The 23,614-nt window shown below is 48.4% G+C and overlaps 2 protein-coding genes and 1 pseudogene across 2 annotated transcripts; 2 read left to right on the forward strand and 1 right to left on the reverse strand.

The window, feature by feature from the left end:
• The first annotated feature begins 1,365 nt into the window (after positions 1 to 1,365).
• LOC136548099 (uncharacterized) lies at positions 1,366 to 2,421 on the forward strand. Its single transcript, XM_066539738.1, has one exon. It carries the CDS (start codon positions 1,366 to 1,368, stop codon positions 2,419 to 2,421), a length of 1,056 nt encoding a protein of 351 aa, XP_066395835.1.
• Positions 2,422 to 4,577: 2,156 nt separating this feature from the next.
• On the reverse strand, positions 4,578 to 17,865 carry LOC136548100 (xylanase inhibitor protein 1-like; annotated as a pseudogene).
• A 2,925-nt stretch (positions 17,866 to 20,790) lies between these two features.
• Positions 20,791 to 22,167, forward strand: LOC136551005 (xylanase inhibitor protein 1-like). The gene has a single exon (XM_066542600.1). It carries the CDS (start codon positions 21,052 to 21,054, stop codon positions 21,958 to 21,960), a length of 909 nt encoding a protein of 302 aa, XP_066398697.1. The 5' UTR covers positions 20,791 to 21,051; the 3' UTR covers positions 21,961 to 22,167.
• The last annotated feature ends 1,447 nt before the right edge of the window (positions 22,168 to 23,614 follow it).

Genomic DNA, 23,614 nt, shown 5'->3' on the forward strand with positions numbered 1-23,614 from the left:
AGTCGGGCGTGGGAGTTTTTTTTTTAAGAAGGGGAGGCACCAATTTATTGGACGCGAATTTGGGGCGACGTGGCTCAACCATGTCTACATGGAGGGAATTTCGGGCGACGTGGCTCGCTGTGCAATTAACGGGTGACGTGGCCGCTTCGAGGTGCCGGGGAGCAACATAGGTTTGGAGAGGTTAATACCGTGGATGTGCTGAGCGGCCGCCGAAGCTTGGGGCCTTAATAAGAAGAAATCGCTTGTAAACATGGGACCATGGAGACATAGCTTCTGTCCGCATATTAGTAACTCTGAACACGCACAAACTCTTTTTTTTCTATCTTTTTTTTTTGCGCATAATCACACACAAATTCATGTTGAGGGAAGTTTGCAGCAACAGAGGTCAATGTAGATTTCACTATTTTTTTATGATGGTTATTCGACCTTAGTTACATTACTACGTCGCATCCATTAGTAAGATTTCGGATTGCAGGCGGGGCGGGTTGCGGACGGCCACTTACCCACTAAGCTTGCCGCAAACTAATTAAGCGGGTTTGTGGCTGCCCACGAGCGCAACTGTGACCCTCTGCCGTGATCCACCGGACTCTGTGGCTAATACAACAAAGCCGCAAGGCCTGCAAAGCACACTAGCTAGATTTGTTGCTGCTACGAGCTCATCTGCAAACATCGTAAGGACTTGCCCGGACATGGCAGCGAAGGAGCTAACTAACCATCGTTGCGGGTTCTTGCGGGACGTTGCGGGCTTGCCCTCGTGCCCAGTGGGCTTCGCGGAACAGCACACATCATGCTGCGAAAATGTTGCAGCTGGTCCGCATATGCTGCAAAGCATGATTTTGCGGGGCGGACATGCGGGCTCTGATAAAAACCCGCCCCGCCTGCAAGACGAGTCAGATTAGTGTTTGATCTTACATACTTGGATGTTACTGAATCAGATTCGACCGTTCACAAAGACACTCAGCGTTCAGACTCGCGTCGACGGGGCTGTCGGACTCGCAGCGGTGGGCGTTGTTCGGGCTCGGGTCGCCACCGAGTCCGAGCCTGCGTACGAGCGTCGTGCGGTGGCTAGACCAGATCCAGGCGGCGACTCCGAAGCGGATATATATGGCGAGAGGAACGTACGTGAGACCGCGGCCGGATCGCCTATTCGGAATTTCGGATCGCGTACGTGAGGGCAAGGGGATCGAGACTTGAGTCTTGAGAGAGTCGGTGACGGTGAGGCTCGCTGACTCGGACTCGCCGCAAGGACACCTAGCCGGTCCTTATAATAAGCCACCACAAGAGCGCACGGACACAATCATATCACGCCAGTTCTGGTTCTCGATCGATCGTTTCTAGTTCTCGATCGAGTATTGACTCGACTCGATGGCATATCTGCTAGCACCGCCCAACAACGGGGCCGCCGTCCTCCCCACGGACGACGACGGCGGGCAGCTGCGCCCGCCTACGAAGCTCCTCGGCTGCCTCCGCACCGTCGGACGGCCAACCAGCAAGACGAACCCGCTCCTCGTCGCCGCCGTCTACAACGCCGCCGACATCTCCAGCGTCGACGTCAAGCTCGTGGACGTGGCGTCAGGCGCGACGGTCGCCCGGCTGGACCGCCAAGGCAACGGCCACTTCGGCGTCACCGGCGGCCTCCTCTGCCTCGTCGGCACCGGCGGCACGGCGGCCGTCAGCGTGCTCGACGCGGCCACCGGCGACGTCACCAACATCCCAGCCTACACGGCACCTAACGGCCAGAACACCTCGTCGGCGTACGTGTTCGGGCACGTCCCCGCGACGGGAGAGCACAAGGTGCTCCGCGTCTACACCGCTGGCCACGGCGAAACCAAGCAACCATGCGAGATCCTCACCCTCGGCAGCAGCAAGCAGCGTTGGAGGCCGGCGCCGAGCCCTCCGGTGGTCGTCGGCACGGCGCCCTCCCGGCACTGGGCGGTTACGCGAGGGGTCGCCCACTTCTTGATCCCTCAGAGGGCCGAGTACGACGTCATCGCCTCGTTCGACCTGGCGACGGAGGAGTGGAGGCCGACGCTCCTCCAGTGCCCGCTCTCCTCCGACAAGCGCAACTGCTGCAGCGACAGCCTCAGCCTGGTCGAGCTCAACGGCTGCCTGGTGTTTGTGCACCATGACTACCTGTCCTACGCCATGGACATGTGGGTGCTGACGACGGACCTGGACAGGGGGACGTGGCTGAGAGTGGAGCCTCTTCCTCTAGGGAAGATTCTCCGTGGCGACGGCGAAATCATGGCGCTGCCGTTGATGGTGCTGGACGATGGACGCATTGCGTTCTGGGTGCGATACCCCAATAGCGTGGTGCGGGTGTATAATCCACGGACCGGCGGCTGTGAGGATGTGGTCAATTTCGGAAAATTGTGTAGCGTTGTTGGGTTGTACAGGGGAAGCCTCTTGGGGGTCAAGTAGCTAGTAGGTCAAAGAGAGTATAGGTATTACCATTTGATTTGTTTTTAATTATTTGTCGATGTGTACGTGCTCATGCATTTTCTTTCCCTATCATAGTTCTATGAATAAGAATGTTTTTTTTGGAAACACTATAAATAAGAATGCTGGTTATGTGATTATTAGGGATGAAAACGGTCGAAAACGGTCGAAAAACCTCTCAACCGTTTTTTACATTTAAATACGAAAACAAAAGCGAAAGCGGTAAAGCCAGACACGAAAACGAACACAAACTTACGGAATATCAAGAATTTCATAAACGAACTAATTCGAGCGGAATTATGTCGAACACGGTTGGTATACGAAAAATCAATACGGAATATTGACCCATAGGACCAAGTGCATAACAATTAACAAGTGAATAATAATTAATAAGTCCTATAACTTTTTTAAAAAATATCTTCATTCAACACCGTGTAAGAAAGATCTGATTTTTCTAAGGCAACAAGCGCTTGGATGCGATTAATATACCGCTAAAACTTTGTTTAATTTTTTGAACATCCTAAAGACCTCAAATGAAAAAACTAAAAACTAGAAAGCTGTAGATCTCGTTAGATCTCGTCGAGAGCTACAATTTTTATATAAAAATCATCTTCATCCGAGATCGTTTGAAAAAGATACAATTTTTTTAAGGCTGGACTTTTAGCGGGCCAAATTTGGTTTAAACCGAATTTCGAAACAATTTCGAATTCAGGATATTCCGAATTTTAAGTAGAAAAGTAGAAAATAGTCGGAAAAGTGTCAAAACCGTTTTCCTTCTGATTTTGAATTTGATGTTCTGAATTTCGAACTGAATTTGAATTTGTTCGAAAATACGAATTCGATTAGATTAAATATAGAAAATGATGCGGTTCGGTACGAGATATTTCCGTACCGTTTTCATCCTTAGTGATTATGTCACATGATCTATACACAGTTTCATTATTGACATGAAAAGATTCGGAATTGGTATACTACTAGTAATAATATTGAATGTTCTATACATCATTAAGAGTAATAACCAGTATTTTAAAAATTGTAAAAAAACCAATAATTTAAATAACGAGCTATGACATTTAACTAATAACAAGCTAAATCGGCTATAGCCACTACTACGCAAAACATTTGCAGAGGTGGCTTTCAGCCGCCTCTACTTTTTTGTCCCTACACATATAAATGATTTGTAAAGACGGGTTTTTAACTATTTATACAAATCAATTTGTAGAGATGGTTAAAAAACCACTTCTACAAATCGATTTATAAAGACAACTAAAAAATAAGAACACAAATATATTTCTAGTGACGGCTCGAAATAGGAGCCGCTTATAGAAATTGAGTTTCTAGAAACGTCTTACAATACAGCCGCATCTACAAATCATTTTCTACAATGTAGAGTTGGCTGAAAATAGGAATCGTTTCTACAAATAGATTTCTAGGGGCGGCTGGAAATAGGAGTTGTTTATCAAAATCGAGTTTGTAGAGGTGGTTCGAAATCAAGTTTCTAGAGTCGGCTCGAAATACAGCCGCATCTACAAATCATTTTCTAGAAATTATAAATCCGGCAAATAATGGTAATTTTTTTTAGTCCAGGGAGGCCTTCCACCACGCAGCCACACGGATCACGCATCTCAAATCTTAAGTTACGCAGTTTTTTTGCGAAGGCTCAAACCCTCGACATCAACTCTTGCCCGTTACTCTCCTAACCACTACCATCCCGTACTCACCCGTGACTTAAGGACACCAATGTTCCCTTCGTATTCACTTTACCAAACTCATCTAAAGATAGAAGCATTTTTAGAGGCGACTGTGAGTTCCAGCTGTGTCTAAAAATTGATTTCGATTTCTAGAGATGAGTAGCTTGGGAACCATTTTTAGAGACAGATTTTGATTCAGCCGTCTCTACTAAAAATGGCTTTGTTACTAAAAAAAGTTATTTATGTAGTAGTCATGTATTTTACTCTTATTTATTGGTCACTTTATCCCTTCTTGCAAAATGCAAACACACTACACACCACCACAGTGATGACTACATACAGTTATACTACTTCGGCTTATGCAGGTCGGGGAGAAGCTAGTGGTTGACGGTGACAGACAGACAGTAGTGATGCTGACGCAGCATGCATGTCTGAACTGAGAAATCATCAAGCATAGTCCTTGACCATGCTGGTGTAGTTGGAGAGCTCGTCGTAGTAACGGTCCCAGATCATGAAGCCGCCGTAGTTGTTCGCCTTCTGCACGGACGGCGCGACGTCGTAGGTAGACTGTAGACGTTCTTGGGGTGCACCCACCCGTGCGTCATCTCCGACGCCGTCATCCCGACGTAGAACGAGGTGGCCGGGTACGCCGCCGTCCACTTGTCCCAGTCCAGGTGCCAGTACGCCTCGCAGTAGTCGTTGTCGTAGATCCTGACGTGGACGCGCTCGAAGATCCCCATGTCCCAGCGCGCGCTTCAGGTACCCGGCCGGCAGGAACCCGCAGCGGGCGTCGCCGTCAGGTGCAGCGGCTTCCCGGGCCCGCCGCGGATGTTGTGCTTGGCGAGCTCCAGCGCCAGCACGTCGTACCGCACTACTACACAAACTTTACTAGAGGCGGATGTTTTTGGTTTCCCACGGCGAGCAAAGCCGTCTGCCGTGGCCTAGAGGCCACGGTAAATCATGGCTTAACCACGGCGGGCGACTTTGCCCGCCGCGGTTAACCGATTTACCACGGCGGGCGGTATAACGTGCCTGCTGCGGTAAATATACTTTTACCACGGCGGGCACGTTACACCACCCGCTGCGGTAAATTATTTTACCGCGGCGGACACCTTTTGTGGCCCGCCGCGGTTATGTTCATTAACCGTGGCGGGCTTTATTATTTGCCCGCCGCGGTAAATTATTTCCTGAATTAAAAAAAATACATCAGGCATATAAATTTAAATTCAAATCACATCCAGATTTCACAGATTAAACTTAAAAAGTATGCATGCATTACACATGAGATAATATACATATATATACATTCACTTAGTCGTTCTTGTCATCGTTAATTCATTACATTTACATATTAAAGTCGTCATACATGCGCTAAGGTGTAATCCTGCGGACGCATCATCGTGGACCATTTCCTCAGCCTCTCGTACTCTGGTAAAATCGCTAGCGGGTTGTTCTCATTGAAGAACGTGCCCCCTTCAAGCACGCATTTGTCTAAGACAAACTTACATATGTCCGCTTTTGTCTGCTTGAAGCTGTGTTGGGTGCTCTGCATGTCTCTCGACCAGTTCAATCCATTCTTGAGCACCCTCCAACTGTTGTTGTACTGCTTGCACACCCTCAGGAACTCACAGGCGTAGAAACCACAGGTTTGTGATCCTACCGGTTGTTTGGCACACTGCATGATCGATACGCAAGCATTACAACACAGGCATTAGAACGCATATGAACGGAAAACACAATTAAACCTTTCAAATACTTACCGGAAAGTTGCGTCTGATTTCGATGCGGTTCTTATGCTTAGCCTTAAAATTCTCTGTTCTTCGATCATAGCATTCAGGATCCTTCACGTACTCCTTATAAGCGCTATACGAAATGTACTAGTATTAGGCAGGGCATTAGAACGCATATGAGAAGACAGTTCAGTCACTTACACTCTGAGGCAATCTTCAAAGGCCTTGTATCCTTTTAAGTTTGGCACTGTCAACGAATCAAATACGCGGGCCCTGCCATCCTGAGGGTAGATGATAAATGCAACCCAGTGACCCTCGAGGCCTTGGCTACGCCATTGAAACAAAATACAGGTTACGGCGAGAAATAATAATACTAGCTAGCTACCCACTTATCTCTACAGGCATGTCTTTGACTTACCCAAAGTGGTAGGCAGCTAGGATACACCCATTTCCCCTGATCTTCTTCATTGCTCCTAGTATATATCTTGAAATGTTCAACTTCTCATTGTCCATCAGTTTCTTCCTGTGCGCCTCTCTCTGTCGCTTGGTCAAGTCTTTCATGGTTGGATGATTGTCATCTAGGTGGTAACCAATGATGATTCTTTGAGCAATATGCATTGGAGATAGATAGATAACATCAAGTTTTAGTTCCTTGGATATATAGGCCATCAACCTGCAAGGACAAGCCATCGTGGCATATATAAGTAGTCTTGACCGATTCAAAGGCAGGTGATATGTGAAACTCGCAATTCATCACTTACATAGAGAACAAGGTGACTTGGGCGATGTCAAGGTCTTGTTCCCGCAGTAGTCTGTACATGTCGTGGAAGTCCACGGGGAGTTCTACATCATTGCCGGGCAAGTGGAAGTACTCCGCCACAACCTTGACTAGAAAACTATGCAGGCCAGCTTTTGCCGCTTCCATGTACCAGAGATGAAACCTCCTTGTCTCCCACCTTTCCTCATCGACGAGTTGGGCCTAGGTTATCATGAACTTCCCATGCTCGTAATGGCCGGGGCAGTCATCCAATTCAGGAAATAGATGGAAAGGTGATCTCGGCCTGGGATAGAAATGTTAGTACCATATTATGGCAAAGAAAAGTTATTAGCAAATTATGCTCGCCGCTACCATACCTTTTGAACTCAAGTGAGTATGTGAGCTGCCCTTGGTCGCCTTTAGTCTTCGCCGACGGTGGAGGACAGTGGCTTGTGCTCGTAATGGCAGCAGGCGGTGTCTTTGCCCCCGGTTCCTCCGTGCCTCCCGGTCCTTTGCTCGTGCCCTTAGACAGACTGCCGGGAGGTGGAGGTGGACTTGTTGTTGGAGGAGGAGAATGAGGGTGAGGGCTTGTGCCTCCCGGTCCTTTGCTCGTTCCCTTAGACGGACTGCCGGGAGGTGGAGGTGGACTTGTTGTTGGAGGAGAACGAGGGTGAGGGCTTGTGCCTCCCGGTCCTTTGCTCGTGCCCTTAGACGGACTACCGGGAGGTGGAGGTGGACTTGTTGTTGGAGGAGGAGAACGAGGGTGAGGGCTTGTGCCTCGGGGTGAGTTCTTTCCCTTGTCATCCCCGCCATTGCCTTCGTCATCGCCGTCGCCGTGATCCGGATCATCGGGGGGACAAGATCTGACAACGGATGGTTGTGATGCTGGTGTCGCCATCAGCGTAGAAGTCGGCGTCGAGAGAATGATCTCTATGTCGGCCTTGTTCCACAGGACTTCGGAACCCATGGCAGCTCCAAGGATCGTTACCCCTTCTGCAGTTGGATATTCCATTTCAAATTCTTCGTATTCGGTCGCATACCATGTAAGTATCACGGCAGCATAGTTGGCAGGGATCTGGTCTTGGTTAAAATCTTTGATATCTTCTTTGGGGTGCATGTAACCCTCACCCACGGTCAACTTTTTCGCCCTGCCGAACGGGATCGTGAGGTGGACGCGCATGGGTTCCCGGATGTCGTCGACGGGGTGCCTTGGGCGATCCTCGATCATCGGCAATGGCTGCCCTTGTGTCTGCCCTTGTGGAACTTGAGGCACGGCCACGCCAGCCTGGCAAAGCATCTGTGACCTCATCGACACCATATCTGGGTCATTGCTCATGAAGGCTTCTTTTATGGACCGGCTGATCATTTCGGCCATGCCTTGATCATAGCCCTTCTGAAAGATGCCCTCCTTGTACCTTTGCCTTGACCGGTATGTGGCAGCGTCAGATTGCCATGACTCCACTGAGTTCCAGCTCATCTTCGACGACATGCCACGGACGCGGCCACGGTGCTCGGGGGTTCCCAGCACCAGGGTCAGCAAGTCTTGGCCCCTGCGAACCTCAAAGCTGTCCTTGGATTTAGCGGCCTCGATGAGAGCCCTCTCCACCTCTTCAAACTTGGGCTCATTGAACTTGCTCGCACCCTCCTTGAGCTTCTTTGGCTTGCGGGCATAGATGAAGTCCTTAGCCCTCAAGTCTACACCATCGTACGGATCGGGAAGCCCGGCGGCAGCTCTAGCCCTTTCTTCCTCCCGCCACTGGGGCCTCTTACCAGCAAACCCAGTCATGCCCGAGTGGTGGGAGTGCAGGTTCTTCTTCGTGAGTGCGCTGAACTTGGCGCTCTTTGCCTTTGCTTCTTGTGTTGTTCTTTGTTTGCAGAACTCTTCCTAGTGATGTTCCTTCACCATAGTGTATTTGACATAGGGTGACTTGCCTAGCTTCAGGTAGTACCTGGTCAGCATGGACTTGAAGTTTCTAAAGGCTCTTCCTGCCACGTGCATGACCCACTCCCTGCACTTGTTCAGATCGGCGTCCTCGGGATAATGGAAGCTCCTCGTCACCTCACCCTAGATATGTGTCTTGTAGTCGACCGGGACATTGTTCCACTCCTCCCAAGTGATCTCCACCTTGTCCTTGACTATACATGCCACCTGGTTGCTGAACTTGGCAAGGACCGTGGGTGGCGACAACGGGTTTCCCTCTGGTCCCACCTCATGGATCACATGGACTTCGCCATGGGTTTTCCTCTGGTGCCTCCCGTGTTCCCCCCTTCCCAGCTTTGTCCTCTGACCCCTAGACTTGCCTGAAGTGGTTGGAGATGGAGCGGGGGGTTCTTTGTCCCTGACTTGTTCCTCCTCGAAATTCAATTCTCAAGGCACCATCGGCATCTGTTCAGGGTTTGGAGACCGCGCACTTTCAACTTTGTCATCCCTCGGTTGGTAGGTCGGATCATCTTCGTCCTCTGTATGACGTTTCTTTGTTGGCCTCGGGGTCACGGACACTTGGCTCTCGAGGCTAGTTGATGATGATGCACTAGGGGTAGGGTCGCGCCATTCGCTTATCGGTTCCTCCGCCATTGGAAAGCTACAATGAATACATATTTCAGTTGTATAGACATAGTTATAGAGTAGTAGAGTAGAGTAGTACTAGAGTAGTAAAGTAGAGTAGTACTAGAGTAGTAAAGTAGTAGTAGTTGGCTCAGATTTGCCCCATTGTCATCACATCGCTTTTAAACTGGTTGCTTGTATCTGGTATACAAGCCATCCTAGTTTAGCGGGGGCACTCGATCATCATCGCCGCTGCCTCAGCATAAAAGGGTTCACATCATTGCATATGCCACTGCCTCAGCTTAGAAGTGTGAAAAGAATCATCATTGCAAATACCAAACAAAAGCCATCAAGATAGTTTCAAAATTCGGCCCCAAAGGGCTAAGTCCTTCGGCCATCAAGATAGAGTAGAAGACTAGAGGAGGTGAGAGTAGAGTAGAGTAGAGTAAGAGGAGTAGAGTAAGAGCTGTACAGCTCAAAAGTTTGTTTGGCATCATAGGCAGCAATAAACCCCCATCACAGTTCAATCAAATTTAGTCAGTAAGAGTAAGAGTAGTAGAGGAACTGCTCAATTTAGTCAGCAAGACAGCAGCCAACAAGACAGTAGTAGTAGAGTTCAGTAGTAGTAGTGTTAGCAGAGTTTAGTAGAAGATTGAGTAGAGTTTAGTAGTAGATTGTATAGTAGTAGTAGTAGTATTCACTAGCAGCGGCAGCAATATTAGAGACATCATAGGCAGTGGCATTGCTCAGCATTGAAGTCTGGCATCACAGGCAGCAACAGAAATCCAAAAATTGACACTGCCAAAAATAGCATTGAAGTCTAGCAGCACAGGAAGCAATAGAAATCCAAAAATAGGATTAGATACAAGCCCACTTGATCTCATCACCAAAAGTAAGGGGCTGTTTGGATGGCACCCTGGCCAAATTTGTCTGGGTTGGACCCCAGCCTGGAGGTTGCCTAGACTCTGTTTGGATGGAACCCTGGCTATCCTTGCCTAGTGGGAGCTGCCTGGACCGGTTGCCGGGCACCAGGCGTAAGAAATCGAGCGCCTGGGCTTCCCCCGAGTTGCCTGGCTGGCTGGCTGTAATCCAAAGCACAGAACCGATCAATGGAAGTAGCTTCCATTATTATATTTTTACAATTTTCCTTTTTGGAAGAATTAGTAGGTAACACGCTTGCCATCTAATAAATTTATTAAAGTAATAAGCTATCTTTTGCCACCTTCTTGGAGAAATTGTGTGATTGGCCACAATTAGCTATGTTTCCTTGCAATATTTTAATTCCCATTGTCAATATAGTTTACTGAACCAGTAGCTTGTAAGACTTATTACTATTTAGCAACATGCCAACATATATGTACTTTTGCTTGCTGTATTCCTGTATTGTTGATTGCTATTTTCGTCACTGCAATATATATGTCAGACCTATAATGTTGCTTGCTGTTTTCTTCACTTGCATTTTTTTCCTGTAGTTCACTCAATGGATACAAGAGAAAGCAGCATGAATGCTAAGGGCAAGGGAGGTGAAAAAGCTGCAGGATCAAATCCAAGGGCAAAATCTACAAATTGGCCTGCAGTAATATCTGAATTTCTCCTTGATTGGTACATTGAGAAGAAGCTGGTGATGCCTCCAAAAAGTGTTTTCAAGAAGATGCATCACACAGCTTGTACATCTGCCGTAAACTCCAAATATGGCACTACCTATACTATGGATCAAGTTCAGCGTCATTCGAGGCAGCATAAGGATACTAGTTGGGGACTTGTGGCTAAGCATATGAATGAGAGTGGCGGTGGCTGACACAAAAATGGTGACTCTCTCCAAGTCTACTTTGTGTGAACTCTCGATAATTATCGCGCCTAAATATTCATCTTACATGTATTATCTTGAATGATTCTTATTTTTTTAATGCCGCCAAATGACAGTGGGATTCTCTCAAAACCAATTCAGTTCTTTGACAAGTTGCAAGAATTATTAGGTGCTCCCAAAGTTGATAGTCAGTAGCTGATGCTTATGGAGAAGTTTCAGACTCTTGGGACAGCATATTTGTCATTCTTTTGTGTATCAACGAATTATTATGTAATCTTAAGTTGCAATATTTGTTAGCCTATAGCTTGAAAACTCTTGTGTGAGAGATTATGAATAGAGCTCATATGAGTTCATTACTTTTTCTGGAACATGAGTTCATGGTTTATTTGTTTCATAATGTGTTGTTCTCAACTGAAAATATAATGACTTATTTTATATCAGATATTTGGTTTATTTATTCTCATGATGTGAAATCCTCCATATGTCAACAATTACTTTATCAATGAAATGCTTCATATGAAAGTAATCTTGGCACTCATACACAATGATGAGTGTAACCCAGGCAAGCTGAACAACCAAACGATGCCTGGCTTCTCTACCAGCCCAGGCTCACTTCTAGGGCATCAACCAAACAACACAGCATGTTTTAGCTTTGCCTGGCCAGGCATTCTTGCAAATAAATACAGGCAACTCCCAGGCAGGTGAATAGACCAGGCAACTAGCCCAGGGTTCTATCCAAACAAGCCCTAAGGGCATCACATATGCCATTCATCACAGGCAGCAGTTCAAATTCATCACAGGCATTGCTCAGAAATGGACACATAAGGGAGAAATCACATACAGTTTCAAACCTCGGAGATGGAGCCGGGGAAGAAAGGAGCGAGCACGATGCTAGGGTTCCAGCGCGTGGACAGAGGCGGCGGCCCTTGGCATCGGTGTGGTCGACCAAGGTCAGCGGGGGCGACGGCGGCGGCCCTCGGTGTCGGTGGCCGGAGCTATGGCTCCGGGCTCCAAGGACGGGGCCCAGCGTGTGGACGGTGATCGGGGAGGAGGACGGGGGTGGGGGGCGCGTGCGGGGGCCGACGCTAGGGTTCTAGGGACGGGGCCCAGCGCGGAGGAGCTCAGCGGCCGGAGCAAGGGTTCCGGGGAGAGGAGGACGGGGGTGGGGCACGGGCACGGGGGAGAAGGACGGCGGCGGGGGTCACTGCGGAGGAGCTTGGCGGCGGGCACGGGCATGGGGGAGGAGGATGGGCACGAAATACTTAGAAAATTTGGGCACGGGCACGGGCACATATATAGCCACAGATTAACCGTGGGGGGCAATATAAGCCGCCCACCGCGGTAAATGTTTACTGCAGCGGGCATCTTAGACTGCCCGCCGCGATTAATCTATTAACCGCGGCGGGCGCTGTTACGTGCCCGCCATGGTTAATATTTTTGCATTTGCTCATTCAATCTAACATTGATATTTATTATCAATCTAAAACTTATTTTTGCATTTTGCATTTGCTGTGTAGTAGTAGTAGTAGTAGAGTAGTGCTGTGTAGTAGTAGAGTACATGTGAGTAGTAGAGAGTAGTATTAGTACAATAGATAGTAGTAGTAGGTTGAGTAGTACTAGTAGAGTAGTATTGTATAGTAGTAGTAGTAGATTTAGTAGTACTAGTAGAGTAGTATGGTTCCATGATATTAATAATAAGTTACAAAACTTGTCTTCAATAGATCGAGCTATATTATTACATATATGTCTCTGGGATACATATATCATTTTGGTTCAGGTGCTTTCACCGTCCTCTTCTCACCGTCAGGGTAGGCCCACAGCATCATCCTGGACTTGTTGAATCGGTCCTCGACAGCCTTGATCTTCTTTGGATGATCGGTAAAAAGCTCGAGCTCTGCGTAGTTGTTGTATTGTTCGGGACTCTGCACCCCATCAGCTCCCACAATCTGCTGCTTTCCGGACACAACCACATGCCTTTTTGGGTCCTTTGCATATATATAGTAGGCCACTTGCGCGACATTGGTTGCTAGTACCCACGGGTCATCTTTGTAGCCGATACTTTTGAGGTCCATGGTGGTTAGCCCATAACTGTCCACTGCAACCGCATTCGGTTTGACCCACTGGCAACGAAAGACGGTTATGCGTAGGTTTTGGCCGTAGTCAAGTTCCCATATTTCTTCGACTTGCCCATAGTATTGCCTCCTCTGGCCCGTGGACTCTTCTTCCCCCTCGTATCGAACACCGTAGTTTTGTGCCGAGCTCTTCTTGTCCTTGTCTTTCGTGTGGAACCTGTAGCCCTAGACGTCATACCCTTGCCACATGGTGATTTGGCTGGATGGGCCTAACACAAGCCTCTTAACGGTCTCCGTATCTTCATCAGGGCATCCTTCAAGGGGTATGTGTTGCTCTTTGAGCCACTCTATGAAACTGCTCTTGTGATGGTTCTAGACCCATGCCTCCGTGCCCTGTCCGTCATTAGCGGCGCGGATCTCTTCCAGGTGCTTTTCAATGTATTTCTCCATGCTCACTAATTGATGAAGGATGCTGTAATGAGCTTCTTGCACCATTCGGTTTGCCACATCGGTGCATACTTTTCGGCCTGTGCACCCCATCCCTGAGGTTTTGCCTTCGTGGTGATGGACAGGCAGCCCAATCACCCTCCCATCTCTTATGTACCTCATACACCAGTTCACGGCCTCCTCCATTGTGTATGACTCGATCATAGAGCCCTCTGGGTAAGCGCGGTTATGGACGTATCTGTTGAGGGTGGACATGAACCGCTCGTACGTCCACATCTGGTGTAGGTACATGGGGCCCAGTTGATGGATCTGATCGACCATATGCATCATTAGGTGTGGCATAATATCATAGTAAGATGGTGGAAAGCACATCTCGAGCTGGCAAAGGGTCTCCGTGATGAACTCCTTCAGGGCAGGCAGCTCAGCCTTATCAATGACCTTCTAGGTGATGCGGTTAAAGAAGTATGACATCCGTGTGATGACCATCTTCATGTACTCTGGACGAATAGCCCTAATCGCAATTGGTAGGAACACCGTCAGCATGACGTGGCAGTCGTGTGAGTTGTAGCCGGTCATTATGAGGTCTTTCATGGAGACCAGGCTCTTGATGTTGGAAGAGAAACCAGTCGGCACCTTGATACCCCTAAGCAACTTAAGAAAATCCGTCCTCTCGTCTTGCGTTAGGTTGTAGGCCGCACCCGGGATATCGACTTTACCGTTCTGAGGCGGTCCCGGGTGAAGGTCCGGCCTGATGCCCAGATTGACAAGATCCGTCCGTGACTTGATACCATCCTTTGTCTTGCCCTTGATGTCCAGCAGGACACCGATCGTGCTTTCGAAGACATTTTTCTCCAGGTGCATGCAGTCGATGGCATGGGGTGTATTCAGTGTTTTCCAATACGACAGGTACTTGAAGAAAATTAACTTCTTCTTGAAAGGAACGGCGGCGGGGACTTCCTCCGTCTAGTCCTGCTTTCGCTTCCTTGTCTGCTTGGTCCCCTCTTCAGGCGGCTTCTTCTTCTTTCCAAACTCCACCTGATCCATGTCCTTGACCATCTCATACACCTTTGTCCCCCAACTAGTCTGCATCAGTTGATCACGCTATGGCTCGTCCTGATTGTCAAAGTATTTGTTCATAATACTTCTTCTATACCTATGATTTTTGGCGAGGATCCGTCTGTGCCTCGTGTACACCATCTTATTGGATCCCTTAAGGTAAGTGTAGCAGGTCCTGTCGATGCAAATTACGCAGCCGGTCTTCCCTTTGATCTGCCCCGACACTGAGAAGAGACCAGGGTAATCGGTGATGGTGACAAAGATGATTGCTTTTAGTGTGAACTTCTCCTTGCGGGATGCATCCACCATCTGGACCCCAACATCAAATAGTATCTTCATTTCCTCCATGAACGGCTCTAGGAACACATCTATATCGTTGTCGGGCTGCTTCGGTCCGGAGATAAGCATGGTCAGCATAAGGTATCTATGCTTCTGACATAGATGGGGAGGTAGGTTGTACATGGTGAGCACGACGGGCCAAGTGCTGTGCGAGCTACTAAGCTCACCGAATGGGTTCATCCCGTCGGTACTCAGTGCGAACCTAACATGCCTGGGCTCCTTGCCAAACTCCGGGTAGGCCTCGTCGAAATCCTTCCACTGCTTGCCATCGGATGGGTGCCATAGCTTGCCATCATCTTTCAGGCGGTCAGCTGATGCATGCCAGGACATGAGCTTGGCATCGTCCGGGTTTCTGAATATTGCACGCAGGCGATCGGTCACGGGCAGGTACCACACCGACAGTGCTAGACTTTTCCGAGTACGTGGTGGCAAGGTAGCTTAACAACTCATTGAAGCTAGTGTCAGACCAACCATGATGAGCCTTCAACATCAACATATGGAGGTTAAAACGGAGCGCCGTGCACTCCTTCGGACAATCACCGCCGTCCTTATAGAGAGGATCAACTGCCGCCTGCTTCAACTCTCTGAAACTCTCCAACCACTTTGGGCAACCCAACACAACGTCGTCTTCATCGAAGTGTTTGACTAGATCTTCAACAAGCTGCACATCCTTGGGTTGGCTCACAGTATCCTGACCATCCCCACCGTCGCCGGCTTCGTCGGCCATGTCTTGCATTAGATCATCCACCGTGATGTAATCACGACAACTGTTGTCACTATCGGCTGGCACAGCTACTACTGAAGATGATGAGGAGCCGGGTGCTCCTAAAGGATCTTTATTCACCAATGGTGCTATCGTCGTCGGCGTCGAAGAGCTCACTCCAGATGCACCGCCACTCGCACCAACTCTTTCACCGTGAAATGTCCGGATTGTGTAGCCCTCGATGAAACCATACATGATCAAATGAATTTGCACCTCGCTGTCTCGGTGGGCTTTTAGGTTCTTGCAACGAGAACATGGACATATGGTTTTCATCCGCTTCAGTCTCTCACGGTGAGCTTTACTAGCAGCAATAAACTTCCTTAATTCAAAGAGGTACCGCGGATCATTCACTCTATCGATCCGGTACATCCATTCCGACCTATCCATCATACCTGCGAACATTATCCGTCACAATCAACATTAAATAAAGAAGAATTAGGAGAAATTGATGATTTTTACATCCAAAATCATGAAAAAGAGAGGAAATGACGATGTGAAAGATGAAGCATGCATCTATGATGAATCTAAAGTTAAAGAAATACATGACATCATTTTTTCCATTAAAATTGATCTAGATCTAGATCTAGATCTAGAGAGAACTCTAGGTGATGGAAATAGAGAGAGAGGATGGAAGGAGAGAGGGAGAGCCTTTATGAACCTCTTATGATGTCCTCCTCCCTCAAATCCAAGCCCTTCAACTCAAATCAAAAGTTTCCTCAAATTTTAGGACAAAGCCTGCCCCCTTGAGTTTGAGAGAGGAAGACCCGTGGAGAAGATGAAGGGGTGGTGCTGTGTATTTGTACAGGCTTTACCACGGCGGGCAAGATAAAGCGCCTGCCTCGGTTAATCAACTCTTTACCACGGCGGGCAGTTTAAAGAGCCCGCCATGGTAAATCGTATTAACCGCGGCGGGCGATTTATACCGCCCGCCGCGGTAAATAACGATTTCCTACGGCGGGCAAGTAAGGTGGCCTACCGCGGTAAACCCTTTTCCCGCAGCGGGCGCCTCGGTGGCCGGCCTCGCTGGCCGGCCACCGGTTAACCGTGGGGGGCAAAAGAGGTGCCCGCCACGGAGCCTATTTTGGCCATGCTGCGCAAATTGATTCCTGTAGTAGTGCCGGTCGGCGGTGTCCGTGCCATGCTCCAAGAATAGGTCGACGCCGTCCAGCCACGTGTCGCCGAACGAAGGGGCGGTGCACGCCGGGTTTGCTCCCACCGAAGAAGGCGTTCCAGAGGTAGGTGAAGAGGTCCAGCGCCGCCTGCTTGGACGGGAGCGAGTAGCCAGAGCCGAAGCCACCGATGGAGTAATATTGAAAGTTCTATACATTGTTAAAAGTAATAACCAGTATTTTAAATAATGGGCCAAGGCATTTAGCGATTTCCTCTTCAAACAACTAATAGCAAGCTAAATCAGCTATAGCCACTACTATGTCAGACATTTGCAGAGGTGGTTGGGCGCCTCTACTTTTCCGTCACATCAATGATTTGTTGAGATGGTTTTTCAACCACCTATACAAATTGATACGTAGAGCGTCCCTACAAATCGATTTGTTGAACAGCTAAAAAATAAGAACATAAATCGATTTTTAGGGGAGGCTATACACTACTACAAAATTCAATTTGCGCAGCATCGTCCCGAAGGTCTCCGTGGCGGGCTCCTATTTTTGTCCGCCACGGTAAATCCCACGATTTACCGCGGCGGGCACTTTTTATTTTCCGCAGCGGGCATTTTTGCCCGCCACGGTAAAACGATTTACGGTGGCGGGCATATTAAGATTCCCGCCATAGAAAATACCCTATTAACCGTGGCGGCCGTCTTAAGGTGCCCACCACGGTAAATCGATTTTCTGTGGCGGACACATTATAAGGCCTGCCACGGAAAAGGCCACGGCCCAATAGGCACACCAGCGAGGCCCGTATCCAATTCTGATTTATCGAGCTTTTATATACGGGGGGTTTTAGGGTTTTCACTCCACCTCTCTCTCTCTCTCCACCACTCCTCCCCCAACCGGTAGCCACTCTCTCCCTCTCCTCCGATCCTCTCCTCCCTCAACCGGCGGTAGCCACCACTCCTCTCGGTCCTCCCACACGAGGCACGGCGTCCCTCTTCCTCCCTTCCTCTCCTCTTCGTCCTCCCTCAACCGGCGGCCCTCCTCCTCCCTCTCCTCCTCCCTCAACAGGCGGTGGACGGTGGCTCGAGGCACGTGGTGGCACGGCATCGCGGCCGCGGATCCAGGCGAGGGCGCCGGTGTGGACGGACGCGGATCCAAGCGTGGATCGAGGGCGCCGGCCACGGATCCAGGCGTGGACGGCCGTGGGTCCGGCGGTGGCGCGGCCGGGGAGGCCGGATCTGCCGCGAGCCCCTCCTTCCCCTTCTCCACCAGGTAGATCTAGGCGACAGCGGCCCTGGCGGAGGCCCCGGCGGCGGATCCGGCGGTGGCACGGTCGGGGAGGCCAGATCTACCGTGAGCCCCTCCTTCCCCTTCTCCGCTGGGCAGATCCAGGCGACGGTGGCCCTGCCGGAGGTCTCGGCGGCGGATCCGGCGGTGGCGCGGCCGGGGAGGCCGGATCCGCCGCAAGCTCCTCCTTCCCCTTCTCCACCGGGCAGATCCAGGTGCCGGCGGGCAGATCCAGGCGGGGGCGGCCCCGGTGGAGGCCCCGGTGGTGGATCCGGCGGTGGCGTGGCCTGGGAGGCCTGATCTGCCGCGAGCGCCTCCTTCCTCTTCTACATTGAGCGGATCCAGGCGGGGGCGGTCCGGGCGGAGGTGCCGACGGCGGATCTGACGATGGCGCGACCGGGCTGGAGCTGCGGTGGATCCAAGTGACGGCGGCGGATCGACGTCGACGGCGAGATCTAGGTCCAGTGCGGCCCAGATCCAAGCCCATGTGGGCTTTTCTTCTTTTTTTTTTGTTTTTTCCAAATGATTTACCGTGGCGGGCTTCCTTAGGTGCCCGCCGCGGTAAATCGATTAACCACGGCGGGCAAAGCAGCCTGCCGCAGGAAGGCCACGATTTACCGTGACTTCCCGGCAGCGGCAGACCGGTTTGCCCACCGCGGGAAACCAAAAACGGCCGCCGCGGATAAACATTTTGTAGTAGTGATAAATAGTAGCCGTTTTTAGAAATCGAGTTTCTAGAGGCGTCTCGACATATAGCTGTATCTACAAATCATTTTCCACAATGTAGAGGTGCCGGTGATGTGAACCAGGGTACCTCACCGCCGGTATATTGGCCTAATACGGATAGGATGGGCCTAGGGCTGGATATCGAGCCAACTCGGCTTGTTATAGCTTTGCTCGTTATGGCTCGTTATACAAACGAACCAGAAGACTAGCTCGGCTCGGCTCGATAGCGAGCTCGAGCTAGCTCGTTTGGCTCGCGAGCCAAATCACAAAAACACAATACATAGAGATTATAACCGCAAGTTAGTAACAAACACATTACATGTATATTTTAAATGGAATAAACAAAATACATATGAATTTTGGACTCATCTCACGTGAACATGATGTCGTGGGGTAGGCCAGTGAGGTAACTGGGTGGGGCCATAGGGTCTATAAGTCTAGGATTTTAGTGTTTAATCGTGTTGGGCCATAGGCATAGGGATATATGGACTGCTTAAAGTTGTATTAGGCTGGGCCGATGGATATATGGGCTAATTGCAGTTGTTGTCACATGAATTACCTTGGCTCGTTTTGGCTCGCGAGCGGCTCACGAGCTGGCTCATTAATTAACCAAGCTGGCTTGTTAATTCAAAATATGCTAGAGTTTTACATTTCTGGGTAGGTTTGATGGGGGTCAAAAACCAATTCCTAAATTTAGAAAAAGTTCTACCTTAACAATGGAACACAAATCACATTTTGGGAGAAGATAAATGGTCGCCTCCTGAGCTCTGAAGTTTCAGTATCCTAATTTATTTAACGTTGTGCGTAGGAAAAATGTGAGTGTCTTGAACTCAATGCCAAGTGTACTGTGTAGGTTTCGGTATATAAGGAATCTAAATGACTTACTGGCTAATCTCCAAATATTATTTACCATAATAAGCAATGGTTGCCAACGAATCAAGTGTAATTATAGGCTCCAACACCTTAGTTTTTTTACACCATCATTACTGTCAATTATTATGAAAAGATGACCGTATCTCATGTGTTAATAAATACTCTAGTTCCTTTGTGAACTAATAATTATACAAGGCTATATGTACAAACAAAAACAAGGTGTTATATAAATTCTATAAGGCAATTGGTTTCTTCTAACTCTTTTAAAGGGGCTTAAATGTTGTCACAAATTTGAGATATACTCCCTCTGTTTTTTCCATGTCGGATTAGGTTTGTCCTAGGTCAAACATTCATAAGTTTAACCATCAATTTCACATAATTCATGTAGTACTTTGACAACATGTGAACTATATATATACTACGCAAAAGTATTTCTCACAGTGTATCCAAATACATAAATCTTATGTTGTTAATCTATATATAATTTTTAAATTGATGGTTAAAGATAGAAATGTTTGAATTAGGACAACCTAATTTGATATGTTAAAAAAAACAGATGAGCAAATTCAGGTGACCCTTTTTAGCTTTGTCGTTTAGGATTAGAACAAGAATTAGGTGGTGGTACTGTACGTAGGTGCTATATATGACTAACTGTTTCATGGTTGAAATGACAATATCTTAATCAGCACCATATATATATATTATCAGTGGCTGTGGCTGTTAACATGGCGGGCACACTAACGTTAACTCACAAAGGAAGGAACGTGGCTGCTGCGAACTCTCCTGGTCAACCAGCAGATAAGGTAAAGAAACCAAGAATATATAAACCATGTGCGTCAACCGTACCAGTACCAGTGGATATGATAAAGTATATAAACCGTGTGCGCCGAGAGCGATGCCACCAGCAGCAGACACGCACATGAGCGAGCCCCGACACCGACACCGCCGATCGATCAGCACCACATGCATCAAATCAAAACAAGATTAAAACTAATAATCCGCCGCAATGCGTGAACGGATGTCTGTTTCCCCTTCTCGCTGATGCACGTCGTTTTCGATTGTTCGGCATACATATCAGGCTGCTGGACTGCTGGTGAGCTGTCCTCCATGTTATCCGGCGTGCACAGCTTCGGTCAGCAGCTTCATTCCACACGGGTCCGTCCGGAGAAGGAACAATCAAAAGCTAGCTGGCTGAAAAACTTGCACCGGTCAAACTCTCCTTAGCTGCCTAGCTGAATTCCACGCATCTCGATCTCCCTCGAATATAATCTGCTCCCATCCTAATCCTAATCCTAATCCTATATATAGCTGAGTTGATTCTAGTTAATCCTTCACACACACACCATTTGATCAAGCAAGTACTAGTAAGCAAGCAAGAGTAAGAAGAAATCAACGATCGATCCAGCAATGGCGGCGCTCGGAGGACGGAGGAGGGCGTCAGCAGCCGCCCTCCTAGCCGTGGCGACCCTGCTTGTCTGCCTTGCCGGCCCGGCCATGGCCGCGGGGAATAAGACCGGCCAGGTGACCGTGTTCTGGGGCCGGAACAAGGACGAGGGCACGCTCCGGGAGGCCTGCGACACCGGCCTCTACACCATGGTGATCATGTCGTTCCTCGACGTGTACGGCCCCAACGGCAAGTACCACCTGGACCTCTCCGGCCACCCGATCGCCGGCATCGGCGACGACATCAAGCACTGCCAGTTCGTGGGCGTCCCGGTGTCGCTCTCCATCGGCGGCTTCGGCTCCGGCTACTCGCTCCCCTCCAGGCAGGCGGCGCTGGACATCTTCGACTACCTCTGGAACGCCTTCTTCGGCGGGTCCAAGCCCGGCGTGCACCGCCCCTTCGGCGACGCGTGGCTGGACGGCGTCGATCTGTTCCTGGAGCACGGCACGGCCGCCGACCGGTACGACGTGCTGGCGCTGGAGCTCGCCAAGCACAACATCCGCGGCGGGCCCGGGAAGCCGCTGCACCTGACGGCGACGCCGCGCTGCGGGTTCCCGCCGGCGGGCTACCTGAAGCGCGCGCTGGACACGGGCATCTTCGAGCGCGTCCACGTCAGGATCTACGACGACGCCGACTGCGAGGCGTACTGGCACCTGGCGTGGGACAAGTGGACGGCGGCGTACCCGGCCACCAGGTTCTACGTCGGGATGACGGCGTCGGAGATGACGCACGGGTGGGTGCACCCCAAGAACGTCTACTACGACGTCGCGCCGTCCGTGCAGAAGGCGGACAACTACGGCGGCTTCATGATCTGGGACCGCTACTCCGACAAGCTCTCCAACTACACCAGCATGGTCAAGGGCTATGCTTGATGATTTCTCAGTTCAGACATGCATGCTGCGTCAGCATCACTACTGTCTCTGTCTGTCACTGTCAACCACTAGTTTCTTCCCGACCAGCATAAGCCCAAGTATAGTCGTACTATATCTGTAAAATACAGTCATCACTTTGGTGGTGTGTAGTGTGTTTGCATTTTGCAAGAAGGAATAAAGTGATGAATAAATAAATAAATAAATAAACAGTTTAAAAGTTTTGGAGTTTGTGTCAGTGATGAACGTAATTGAGATATTGTAATTTGTACTCCATCTCTGTCTAAAAAGAATACAATTTTAATTTTTTGGGTTAGTCAAACTTTCTTTAACTTTGATCAGTTTTATTATAGAAAATATTTTCTTTTCAACAATTATATCTTGATGTTTTGTATGCAAATAATATAATGATATTTATTTGATGTCATAAATGTTACTCCACTAATTCCAAATTATAAGGCTTTATGGCTTTTCAAGATACATAGTTTTTATTGTGCACCTAGATATATACTATGCCTAAATATATATCTAAAAAAGCTAAACAACTGAGGGAGTAGTAGGTTCTTTTTTATAGATTTAGTCAAACTAGAACATGTTTAATTTCTAGAATTACTTTTTTTAGATGGATGAAGTAAATAGCACTGAGATCTTGTATTGGTAAGTCATTTTTTTTGTCTTAGGATATGCTGCCATGTGCATTCTCATCCATATGCCACTAGCTCTCTCCGTCTTCCTTCGTTCTAGAATAATGGTAACCATATTTCAAACGGAAAAAGTTAACTTATACAAACTTTAATAAACAATTATTCAAATTATATACAAGTTCGAAACATAAAACTTACCCAAATGCATTTATATTCAAAGTGCCTCCGAGATTATATTGACTCTTTAGCAAATTACAATATATATCAAGAGAAATTAATGGTTAAAATATATTTTGTTTGACTTTTCATGATCCAAATATACTTACCATTTGGAAACAAGAAATGGTACCTACATTTTTGTCAAAAAAATAACTTTCACAATGTTACAATGTTACAAGGTGTTATAAATATACGAAACAAGAAATAAAACTGCGGGTAATACTAAACAAGAGATGAAATTTAGGGTCGTGCTAATCTGGAAGGTCCGGGTGTCGCTGTGATGCAAATCCCTGATTAGGACAAATTATGGATAATGGCCCGACTCCAATTACACATTTTGAAAAACAACTTTTTTTTTGTGCCCTGTGTGAAGGAAACATGAAAACATCCACTCACATATTCATTAAATGCCCTTTGTCCCATACTGCATGGGAACAGGTAGCAGCGACCTGGAGCAATTGTTGCAACTACACCCATCCAGGTAGTCCGAAGGATACTGATTGGTTCTTACCAGGGAGTTGGCACACTCTTTAGCAACCCTGACGTTATGGTGTATTTGGAAGCAGAGAAATGCGGTGATCTTTAGGGATTGTCGGAAAACAGTGTAGTTTGTGTTTACAGCCTTATACAGGGATAAGAGAAGAGGCTTTTACTTGCGTGTCATTATAAAAGTTGGTAATTACCCACGAGCCATTAAAAAAGTTGAGTTCTCACAGGTGCCATTGCTCTGAACTCTTTTGCCATCCACGCCACTCCTGTCAGATTTGGCTTTAACGGTGTCAAACCGCGGTTGT

Source organism: Miscanthus floridulus, chromosome 4, assembly GCF_019320115.1.
Source record: "Miscanthus floridulus cultivar M001 chromosome 4, ASM1932011v1, whole genome shotgun sequence".
Classification (NCBI taxonomy): Eukaryota; Viridiplantae; Streptophyta; class Magnoliopsida; order Poales; family Poaceae; genus Miscanthus; species Miscanthus floridulus.

What these genes read in the sequence shown, in the direction of transcription:
- LOC136548099 (XM_066539738.1), top strand. Translation starts at nt 1,366, where the DNA reads ATGGCATATCTGCTAGCACCGCCCAACAACGGGGCCGCCGTCCTCCCC.
- LOC136551005 (XM_066542600.1), top strand. Translation starts at nt 21,052, where the DNA reads ATGGCGGCGCTCGGAGGACGGAGGAGGGCGTCAGCAGCCGCCCTCCTA.